We start from the raw sequence: 12,430 nt of genomic DNA, 5'->3' as shown, positions 1-12,430 counted from the left end.
TGACGTGCTCAAGATAACGCTGAAATATCACCGGGGCACTGCATATTCCGAAGGCCAACCGCTGGTATTGGTAAAGGCCAAATGGGGTGTTGACGACCGCCAGCCGTTTGGAGTACTCATCAAGTGGTATCTGATGATAAGCCTCCGAAAGATCGATTTTCGAAAAATATTGGCCTCCCGCCACATCGGAGAACAATTCATCAGAACAAGGCAAGGCAAGGGATATGTGTCCACCACCAATTGGGAATTAATGGTGGCCTTGAAATCGCCACAAAGACGTAATTTTCCCGAGGGTTTCTTGACAATAATGAGGGGCGAAGCCCACTCACTAGAATAAATGAGAAGAACGACCCCAAAGGCTGTCAGCTGGTCTAGCTCTGCTTTTACCTGAGGGTGGAGAGCCAAGGGGATCTGCCTTGCATGTAGAAAATGCGGGTTAGCCGACACCTTCAACGTTAAGTGAGCTTCAAAGTCTGAGACATGCCCCAGGCCCTCCTCAAAGATATCCTTAAAGTCAGAGGTCAAAGATTCCAATGATTGATAGGGAACGTCTGCGGAGACCAACTGTAAGGTGTCTGCGATAGAAAAACCGAAAGCTTGAAAGGCATCCAATCCAAAAAGGTTAGCGGAGCTCGCATCACTGACAACAATAAAAGTAAGAGGCCAAGTGACTGATTTGTAAGTAACGTCGGTAGTGAATTGGCCCAGTAGGGGAATGAACTGTTTACCATAACCGCGGAGACGCCGGTAAACTGGTGCCAACGGGGGCGACCCAAGGTCGGAGTAAGTTTGTGCATTCAACAAGGAAACTGCCGTGCCCGTATCTACTTGCAGTTGTAGTCGGTGCGACCGAACCGATACCTCGATAAAGAGTTTGTGTGCCGATGTGTCAGGAGCCTGGCCCAATGAAACTTCCTCAATGTCATTGTCCATGTCCTCTGTACCTGCTTCCTTTGATTCTTTTGAGGCTGAGCAGCAAACTTTAGCAATGTGTCCTTTTTTATTACATTTGCGACAAATGGCCCAACGCTGGGGTCGCTCTGACTGATCACGATGTATATAGCACGACGCACAGGACGGTAACAGGGGCCAGCGGCTGGAACTCAGTTTACGCGCCGTGCGGGAGCGGCCATAACGGCCGGATTGTACCGCTCGCACGTCGTCCATCCCGGACGCAGTGGATGTGGCCACGACACCCTGAACCGCCGCGACGCCGCACCACATTTCCAACTGTTGACCTGCGGCATGAGAGACTTCATACAATTGAGCAATGGACAGTACTTCCTCAAGGGACGGGGCTTCCAACTGCAGGGCTCATTGCCGGACCTCCCTATCAGGGGCCGAACGAACAATGACATCTCGCACCATAACGCGGGCAAACGACTCTCGCGACTGCTCCGTGGCAAGATGACACTTGTGACTAAGACCGTGCAGGGTAGTGGCCCACGCCCGGGAAGACTGATGGGGCTGTTTCTTGCATTGATAGAACTCGACCCTAGCCACCACAACATGCGTGCGGCGGCAATAATATGAAGACAGCATTGAACACAATGCATCGAAAGACAAGGATGAGGGCTCCTGCCGAAGGTGATGTTCATATGTGTCCCAATCCTCCACCGTCCCCTCATACGGAGAAAGGGAGGAGGGAATGGCACTGGAGCAGACTGCTTGGAGAGCAACGCCGGAAGCGGTTGTGTCGTGGTTGCCATGAGCTCCTTCTGCTGCTCAACCAAAACCCACACTAAATCCTCCATGCCGTGGATAAGCTGCGAAACTGGAACAACAACGCAACATGTGAAAGAACGACCCTACTCATCGCCAATTGTGTATTAACACGATTCACGTTGTCCATCACATTTCACATAGTGTAGACCAGGAACTGTCTGCTAGGCATGCCTCATGTAAAACTGACTGGGCACAGCCAGTGCTGCCTGAGTTATTGTTGTTCCGCTGGCAGAGGGCGCGGTCGAATTCTTGCTTGCCCTCTGGTGGACGGGACTTTACTTGCGGCAACTACTGTCCGTAACGTGCCGTGCCGATGTGCGCCTCCTGCGATCTTTCTGGTGGCTACTGCAGTGAGTATTTTGAAGGACAGTAAGATAACTGTAGTTCATAGTTCATCTATGTTAATGTTATAGGACTATTCACCGAACTTTATTGTCAGAGGTTGTATGTTGGACGTTTAATTCATGAAAAGTACAAAACCGACAAAAAAGGTGCAAAATTAACAGTAAAGGTACAAAATTGGGAAGAAAAGTGAGAAGTAATTGAATAATAAAGAAAATTTTAAAATTACTGCTGTCAGGTCTTGTTCTTAAACAAATAGAGCAGTTACTGCTTATAAATTATCTGGGAAGATGAAAATGGTGACATTAGTCAAAACTGTGAAACAATGCCATTGTTGAGACTTCATTCCCAACCTGAAATACATCTGTTCTTGTTTGTGTGGTAAGACATTTAACCCCAACAGGGAGGTAAGTAGAAGAATACTTAAAGTTGACATAAAATTTTCAGCTTACGACAAGGGAACCACTTTCTGATTTTGCTACCAAAATTTTAATGTACTTTTATTTTTACTTACTGTAAATTGGCTGAAGATGGTGAGCAGATTAGGGTAAAGGGGTTGAGGGGATATGACTTTGGGGTTCTCCAAGGGAATGCACTGGAAATGCAAAATTAATTGTATCATGTTTGTTTCACCAAGCTCCCTGTACTGCTTTCACCAAGCTCCCTGTACTGCCCAAATATAAACAGAATCAACATTCCTTGTTAATCCTCAACAACTGCCAAGGTTGCTTTGACCTTATCACTTTACCCCTAACTGAAGATATAGGCAGCTCATTACAAAAACATTTAACTTACCAGTATTGCTAGAATATTCGCAGTTCTCTTAATGTAGTGTCTAAAACCTGAATAAAATCTGAAGTGTTGCCAATACTGACTCCACAGTCTTTTCAGGGAACTGACTGTCAGTTTCTTGCTGTTAATGAAGGCAGTAGAAGCAATAATCAACATACTGAGTATCTATACACATAAAAAAGGAGAGTGATTTTACCCAAAAATTATGCATCAAAAGGGCTTTGTAACCAGTGGACATGTGTACATGTATTTCAGGAAACAATAATCAAATCTCCTTCTTGTTCAGGTTTTCCACTTCTTGGGCAGATATGATCCACTTATTTGAGCAGATATGGACCATACATTTTTGCTGATGGGACACCCACAACTGTTATATGTAATATTCATGATTAAAACATCTGCTACAGTTGGACACTCATTTTCTGTCTGACAGGTTTAGTGGTCTCAGCCCAATCTTCAAGTGTACCTGAAAGTTAAAGTAAAACAGTATCTTGTATTTTTAGTTACATATACACCTGAAGATGGGTCTGAGTCCCTGAAACCTAGTAGCAAAAAAACTTCAATCAATAGATCACTACGTAACTGTAGTTCATAAACATTAACATTATATACATACACATAAACATAAACATTAGATATGGACCAGTTTATTACTCTATTACTGCATGGCTTGTTATTTCATTATAACATATTGAAGGTACTTCTAAGCTAAAAGAGAGAGATTTTTTTATTTGGATTTGCACAAATCACTTGAAACATATCCCTCACATCCTCATGTAACTTATGTTTTGTCCATTATGTGGCTGTTTCAGTGACTGTGATACACTGACACATCTCCTGAAGGCAGCACTAGGCACAGGCATCTTGGCGATGCCAATTGGCTTCAAGAATGCTGGCTTGTCAATGGGTGTGCTGGGGACCGTTCTGGCTGCTGTCGTCTGCACACACTGTGCATATATACTTGTCAAGTGTGCACATGAGTTGTATGTCCGCACCCGAGTTAGTGCCATGAGCTTCCCAGATGTTGGTGAGGTTGCCTTCGCCAATGGTCCTGAGTGGGCCAAGAAGTTCAGCCGCACAGCTAGGTGAGTGACCCATCTTAGCATCCAGTGATGTGCATCACATAGTACTTGTAAGCAAAAGAACCCAAGAAATGATTAGAACACAGAGTTTTCTGAATTAGATGAAAGACATTAATATAGATCCACAAGGTCTCATATTGCCATGAGCTCTGTTCAGTGCACCGCAGCATACCAGTTAGCATCACTGGCTTGTGTGTTGCAGTTTTCCAGTTCAAACACGACCACCAGCAATTACCTGTTATTTAGTATCACTCATTTCTGGAAGCTCCTTGAAATAACTTATGTTTGTAAATTCTGGAATATTTGATATTTGTATACATCTTAGCATTTTGGAATATTTTGTGGTTGTATAAATAGCTGCACTCTTCATGCTGTAGTTCAGTTCTGTCCTGGCTGTACTTTGGTGTCAGCAATAAATTTGCTTTCAGTTCTAAATCTTGTACTTTACTGACAACACTGCCTCGGGATCTGACTCTATTGTAGTTTTTGTGTGACATGATTTGTGGAAACACTACATGTTTCAAGACATCTGCATCACCATGGCTTCAATTAGGCAACATTAAAACTGTTGGCTACATGGACAGTGGCCAGAATCCATAAAGTTCGTCATTCCTAAGATCTGTGTACTCAGGTGACATTTGGATTCCAAGACAGCAGCAAGTCAGCTGTGCATTAAGCACATCAGGCATGTATCAATGGTGGTCACAACCCTGCAAAATGGCTGAGAGAATTAGACTGAGTCACTAAATACAAGTGGAATAATATGAAGTGTTTGGGAAATATTACTCCTGCTTGCACATAACAGACCACCAGTGGTTTAAGAACAATGAAGAAAAGCTCAATAGCTGAGATAGATTCCAGGAAGTAAATGTTTTGCAACAAACAACAAGAAGTATGCTTAGCAGATAGGCAATTGAAGGACAGAGTGCAATGTCATGGGGAAATGACAAAGTCGAATGTACAGAATATTGCCCTATGTCACATTGTGAAACTGAGCATGACAGAAGCCAACAACATCTAACACTTAGTGAAAGACGTTGCAGAATACATATACCAAACTATTGTGGTAATGGATGACACAACAACAGAAGAAACCATCAAGTAGTGCCAGTGAATTGAGAAATACAACAGAAAAGAGTCAGGCATAAGAGGTATGACTGCCAAATGTAGTCCCTAATGCAGTTGTGGAAGACCACCATGATCTCACCTGTCTCATTCACCAGGTAGTAGGAGGAGAGATACAGCAGTGTATGGCAGTCAGAAATGTCAGAGTGAGTACACAAGTGATAGAAGTTGTGAATATTGGAAGTGTATGTTCGGAGGTAACGGAGAATGTTGAAGAAAATGTGTATTGATCTTTAGCACCAATCTCTGTCACTTGCCAAATGTACCAGTAACAATGGACTCATCTAACTCAGACTTAGGCCACAATCATCAAATAGTAACCCAGCATCCAATCAATGCAGGTGCAACCATTTCCTCCTCCAAGTACAACACCTTGTAGAAGAAGAGGTAATTGGAGGGCAAAGGATAACACAACTGTGTGTTTACAGACATGTTATACTCTACAGCAGAGAGAAATGATGAGATTCTGATTATTACTATCCCGCCAGACAACAACCATCAAAACATTTCTGTGGTGTCACCGCCAGATGCCACACTTGCTAGGTGGTAGCTTTAAATCGGCCGCGGTCCATTAGTACATGTCGGACCCGCGTGTCGCCACTGTCAGTGATCGCAGACCGAGTGCCACCACACGGCAGGTCTCGAGAGACTTACTAGCACTCGCCCCAGTTGTACGGACGACTGAGCTAGCGATGCAACACTGACGAAGCCTCGTTTATTTGCAGAGAAGATAGTTAGAATAGCCTTCAGCTAAGTCAATGGCTACGACCTAGCAAGGCGCCATAGCAATTGATAGTTATCGTATGAAGCATGTCTCATCAAGAACGATGTATACAAATGATGGATTAAAGTTAAGTATTCCAGAAGCTACGTACTTTTCTTTATAGCATTCATTACGTATCCTGTTTCAGACCTCATGCCATCCTGCGTGAGTTTAAGTGCGTGCCTTTCGGTTACCCGTCACTGTGGACTGGCTGTCTTGTCAGTCCACAACAATTTCCATTCATGCCAGTCAACTACAGATGAGCTGCAGGACGAAATCCATTGCCATACCCTGGACAAAACTGTCCTCCAACACCCCATAGCCGTTCCACATTGCTGTGGAGAGGCACCAACCAGTCACCTAGCCACTGACTTCAGGAAAATTAAGTGAGATGACCATCTACTGAGAGGAGGATGTCCATGGATGACAGTCCCCAAGATGTCAGGAAATCTCATTGATGTCATCATTGACAGCCAACCTGTGTGGGTGCTAGTTGGCTCAGGGGCTTTTTTTTCTGTACTATCATATGATTATCATTGTCAGCTAAAAAGGACCTGTTCCATAATATGAAAGCGATTGTGCTGAAAGTCGCAACTGGGAAATATGTCCAGCAAACAGGAAGATGTACTGCAAGAATAACAATCAATGACAGAACACAGCTATTCAAATGTTTCATTTTACAGGACATAATCATAACATTATTCTGTGATGGGATATTTTGCAGGCATCACAAGCAGTCACGTGTGGAAGGTCAGAGCTCCAGATTAATGAAGCTATTCCAGCAAGCACACATAGCAAAGTTTGCTCTTGTGGTTGTTTGATGTGTAAGACATTGTTATCCCACCATCAACAACAAGATGAGTTCCAGTCATCATTTTGGGATGTTGAGTTAAGCAGTGAAGCTTTATTCAATCACAAAAAGCTACTCAGCCTCACAAAGGAAATCTATGCTACAGTGACAATAACAAACATTGCAGATGGATCACCATCATGAGCAGATACCACTCATACCTAAAGGTATGTGTGTAAGGATAGCTGAATCAGTCCAGGAAGGGCAACTTAGTGTTATTGACCAAGAATTGTGCTCCAACACCAATATAGACATTGCAGGGGAGGAAGCTATTATTAAACTGCCAGTAGAATCTGGCCTGACCAAGGAACAACATCAATGACAGCCATTTTGCACCAGTTTTTGGATGCTTCCAAATATGCCAAAGACCCATGCTAAAACACCCTGTCAACACTGGGGTTCAGACACCAATTACCCAGTGCTCACATAGACTGTCACTAGGTAAATGACAGATCAACCAGGAGGAAGTGGAGTAGATGCTGCAAGATAACATTATCGACTTTCTGATAGTCTTTAGTCCTCTACTGTGAGGCTTGTTAAGAAGAAGGGTAGCACATGGCATTTCTGCATCAATTATCAATGAATGAATGAAACCATTCATCAAATGTACAGTTCGACTTTAGAAGTCGTTTGACAACTCAAAATACTATATTCTCTTTTCTCTGTGAGGTACTGGATGGGCTAAACAAAAAGTTTCGAATGCTTGGCATATTTTTAGATTTAACAAAGGCATTTGACTGTGTTGATCTCACAATATTGCTCCAGAAGTTGGACCATTACGGAATAAGGGGAGTAGCTCACAATTGGTTCACCTCTTACTTTAGCAACAGGCAGCAAAAGGTCATTATTCACAATGTTGATAACGGCTGTGATGTGGGATCTAAGTGGGGTACTGTCAAGTGGGGGGTGCCCCAGGGATCAATGTTGGGGCTACTCCTGTTCCTTATTTATATAAATGATATGCCCTCTAGTATTATGGGTAAATCTAAAATATTTCTGTTTGCTGATGACACTAGCTTGGTAGTAAAGGATGTTGTGTGCAACATTGACTCGGTTTCAAGTAGTGCAGTACATGACCTCAGTTCATGGCTTGTAGAAAATAAACTAACGTTAAATCACAGTAAGACTCAGTTTTTACAGTTTCTAACACACAATTCAACAAAACCCGATGAATTAATCTCACAGAACAGGCATATGATTAGTGAAACTGAACAGTTCAAATTCCTAGGTGTTCAGATAGATAGTAAGCTGTCGTGGAAAGCCCACATTCAGGCTCTTGTTCAAAGACTTAATACTGCCATTTTCACTATTCGAACGGTATCGAAAGTGAGTGATACTTCGACACATAAATTAGTCTACTTTGCTTATTTTCATTCACTTATGTTGTATGGTATTATGTTTTGGGGTAACTCTTCCCATTCTAGAAGGATATTTTTGGCTCAGAAACAGGCGGTTTGGGCAATAAGTGGTGTGAGTTCACGAACCTCTTGTCGACCTCTGTTCACGAGTCTGGGTATTTTGACATTGGCCTCTCAATATGTATATTCATTATTATCGTTTCTTGTTACCAATATTAGTTTGTTCCCAACAATAAGCAGCTTTCACTTGGTTAATACTTGACAGAAGTCAAACCTCCATTTGGATCGGACTTCCTTAACTCTTGCGCAAAAAGGTGTGCAGTATACTGCTGCATCCATTTTCAATAAGCTGCCACTCGAATTCAAAAATCTTAGCAGTAATCCACGCGCTTTCAAATCGAAACTGAAGAGTTTCCTCAAGGGTCACTCCTTGTATTCTGTCGAGGAGTTACTTGAAAAATTAAGCTGATTCTCATTGTATTGCTGATAGCGTTTGCTTAAACTTATGGACTGATTTTCTTTCAGGTTCATGAACATTTATTTTTATCTGTTATTACTTTTATGTTGTAAGTTCATATACTGACACGTTCCATGACCTTGGAGATTTGCTCCTCAATTTGGTCCTACGGAACTTGACATGTAAATAAATAAATAACTATGTACATCCATTGCCATGCACTGATGACATGGTTGTTGTTGTTGTTGTTGTTGTTGTTGTTGTTGTCTTCAGTCCTGAGACTGGTTTGATGCAGCTCTCCACGCTATTCTATCCTGTGAAAGCTTCTTCATCTCCCAGTACCTACTGCAACCTACATCCTTCTGAATCTGCTTAGTGTATGCATCTCTTGGTCTCCCTGTACGATGTTTACCCTACACGCTGCCCTCCAATGCTAAATTGGTGATCCTTTGATGCCTCAGAACATGTCCTACCAACCGGTCCCTTCTTCTAGTCAAGTTTTGCCACAAACTCCTCTTCTCCCCAATTCTATTCAATACCTCCTCATTAGTTATGTGATCTACCCATCTAATCTTCAGCATTCTTCTGTAGCACCATATTTCGAAAGCTTCTATTCTCTTCTTGTCCAAACTATTTATCGTCCATGCTTCACTTCCATTCATAGTTACACTCCATACAAATACTTTCAGAAACAACTTCCTGACACTGAAATCTATACTTGATGTTAACAAATTTCTCTTCTTCAGAAACACTTTCGTTGCCATTGCCAGTCTACATTTTATATACTCTCTACTTCGACCATCATCAGTTATTTTGCTCCCCAAATAGCAAAATTCCTTTACTACTTTAAGTGTCTCATTTCTAATCTAATTCCCTCAGTATCACCCGACTTAATTCGACTACATTCCATTATCCTTGTTTTGCTTTTGTTGATGTTCATCTTATATCCTCCTTTCAAGACATGGTCCATTCCATTCAACTGGTCTTCCATGTCCTTTGCTGTCTCTGACAGAATTACAATGTCATTGGTGAACCTCAAGGTTTTTATTTCTTCTCCATGGACTTTAATACCTACTCCGAATTTTTCTTTTGTTTCCTTCACTGCTTGCTCAGTATACAGATTGAATAACATCGGGGAGAGGCTACAACCCTGTCTCACTCGCTTCGCAACCAGTGCTCCCTTTCATGCCCCTCGACTCTTATAACTGCCATCTGGTTTCTGTACAAATTGTAAATAGCCTTTCGCTCCCTGTATTTTACCCCTGCCACCTTTAGAATTTGAAAGAGAGTATTCCAGTCAACATTGTCAAAAGCTTTCTCTAAGTCTACAAATGCTAGAAATGTAGGTTTGCCTTTCATTAATTTAGCTTCTAAGATAAGTCGTAGGGTCAGTATTGCCTCATGTGTTCCAACATTTCTGCAGAATCCAAACTGATCTTCAGCAAAGTCGGCTTCTACCAGTTTTTCCATTTGTCTGTAAAGAATTCGTGTTAGTATTTTGCAGCTGTGACTTATTAAACTGATAGTTCGGTAATTTTCACAGCTGTCAACACCTGCTTTCTTTGGGATTGGAATTATTATATTCTTCTTGAAGTCTGGGGGTATTTCACCTGTCTCATACATCTTGCTCACCAGATGGTAGAGTTTTGTCATGACTGGCTCTCCCAAGGCCATCAGTAGTTCCAATGGAATGTTGTCTACTTCTGGGGCCTTGTTTCGACTCAGGTCTTTCAGTGCTCTGTCAAACTCTTCACGCAGTATCTTATCTCCCATTTCATCTTCATCTACATCCTCTTCCATTTCCATAATTTGTCCTCAAGTACATCGCCCTTGTATAGACCCTCTATATACTCCTTCCACCTTTCTGCTTTCCCTTCTTTGCTTAGAACTGGGTTTCCATCTGAGCTCTTGATATTCATACAAGTGGTTCTCTTATCTCCAAAGGTCTTTTTAATTTTCCTGTAGGCAGTATCTATCTTACCCCTAGTGAGATAAGCCTCTACATCCTTACATTTGTCCTCTAGCCATCCCTGCTTAGCCATTTTGCACTTCCTGTCGATGTCATTTTTGAGACGTTTGTATTCCTTTTTGCCTGCTTCGTTTACTGTGTTTTTATATTTTCTCCTTTCATCAATTAAATTCAATATGTCTTCTGTTACCCAAGGATTTCTACCAGCCCTTGTCTTCTTACCTACTTGATCGTCTGCTGCCTTCACTACTTCATCCCTCAGAGCTACTCATTCTTCTTCTACTGTATTTCTTTCCCCCATTCCTGTCAATTGTTCCCTTATGCTCTCCCTGAAACTCTGTACAACCTCTAACCTCTGGTTCTTTCAGTTTATCCAGGTCCCGTCTCCATAAATTCCCACCTTTTTGCAGTTTCTTCAGTTTTAATCTACAGTTCATAACCAACAGACTGTGGTCAGAGTCCATATCTGCCCCTGGAAATGTCTTACAATTTAAAACCTGGTTCCTAAATCTCTGTCTTACCATTATATAATCTTTCTGATACCTTCTAGTATCTCCAGGATTCTTCCATGTATACAACCTTCTTTTATGATTCTTGAACCAAGTGTTAGCTATGATTAAGTTATGTTCTGTGCAAAATTCTACCAGATGGCTTCCTCTTTCACTTCTCTCCCCCAATCCAAATTCACCCACTATGTTTCCTTCTCTCCCTTTTCCTACTCTCGAATTCCGGTCACCCATGATTATTAAATTTTTGTCTCCCTTCACTACCTGAATAATTTCTTTTATCTCATCATACATTTCATCAATTTCTTCATCATCTGCAAAGTTAGTTGGCATATAAACTTGTACTACTGTAGTAGGTGTGGGCTTCGTGTCTATCTTGGCCACAATAATGTGTTCGCTATGCTGTTGGTAGTAGCTTACCTGCACTCCTATTTTTTTATTCATTATTAAACCTACTCCTGCATTACCCCTATTTGATTTTGTATTTATAACCCTGTATTCACCTGACCAAAAGTCTTGTTCCTCCTGCCACCGAACTTCACAAATTCCCACTATATCTAACTTCAACCTATCCATTTCCCGTTTTAAATTTTCTAACCTACCCGCCCAATTAAGTGATCTGACATTCCACAGTGGACTGTTTGAAAGGAGCAAATTATTTCCCAACTATGGACATGTGGCAAGGCTACTGGCAAATCAAGATTCATGAGGATGACTGAGAAAATACTGCCTTCATAAGACATGATGGCCTCTATGACTTTAAAGTTAGGTCATTTGGCTTGTGGAATGTTCAAGTCCCCTTCGAACATATGACTGGAAATCTTTGCTATCTAGATGACAGGGACATTTTTTTCAAAGACATCTGAAGAACATATAAGCACCTGACAACTGCATTGAAGTGTATTCAGACTGCAGACATCTGCCTGAATCAAGGAAAGTGTCTCTTTATCACTCAAGAAATAAAAATCTTGGGGCACTAGCAAATGGCTATAGGGTTCATTCTAAGTCAGAGCAAATAAAAGCAGTCACAGTTTTTCTGATACCTTGCCAAACCCATGATTTGAGAAATTTCTTCATAATGGCTCATACTACTGGCAATTGATAAAGGACTTTGTGCCAAGGCACATTTCATGCAAGAACTACTCCAGGGAGATGCCAAATTTTCCTGGAATAGGCTGCAAGAAATCTTTTCCATGTCCTTAAGGAGGAGCTAACATGTTCTCTAGTTCTAGCATTGTATGACAAAAATGTTGAGACAGAGCTTCACACAAATTCAAGCATACATAAGCCAAGTAAGCAAGAATCTGTGCTAATACTAGCATGCAACTGACTTTATAGTCCACATGGTCGCACCAGGAAAGCTACAATTCCAATGACACTGTCCAGTGCAAGCAATATTGATGCTACTTATTGTGGAATCATGGATCAGTCCAACATTTGACCATGAAGCAACTATTCATC

The 12,430-nt window shown here is 41.8% G+C and overlaps 1 protein-coding gene across 2 annotated transcripts in view; it reads left to right on the top strand.

Moving 5' to 3' along the window:
- The window catches only part of LOC124609704 (proton-coupled amino acid transporter-like protein pathetic), a 328,159-nt gene that overhangs the window by 278,087 nt on the left and 37,642 nt on the right, over positions 1-12,430 (top strand). For both annotated transcript variants that reach the window (XM_047140095.1, XM_047140094.1), the window contains exon 5: positions 3,672-3,944. In XM_047140095.1, coding sequence (XP_046996051.1) covers positions 3,672-3,944 — 273 coding nt within the window. The remainder of the gene's footprint in view (positions 1-3,671; positions 3,945-12,430) is intronic.

This window comes from Schistocerca americana, chromosome 1 (assembly GCF_021461395.2).
Source record: "Schistocerca americana isolate TAMUIC-IGC-003095 chromosome 1, iqSchAmer2.1, whole genome shotgun sequence".
In the NCBI taxonomy this organism is placed as follows: domain Eukaryota; kingdom Metazoa; phylum Arthropoda; class Insecta; order Orthoptera; family Acrididae; genus Schistocerca; species Schistocerca americana.
The sequence above is the reverse complement of the archived record's forward strand: the minus strand, read 5'-3'. Positions and strand labels throughout refer to the sequence as shown.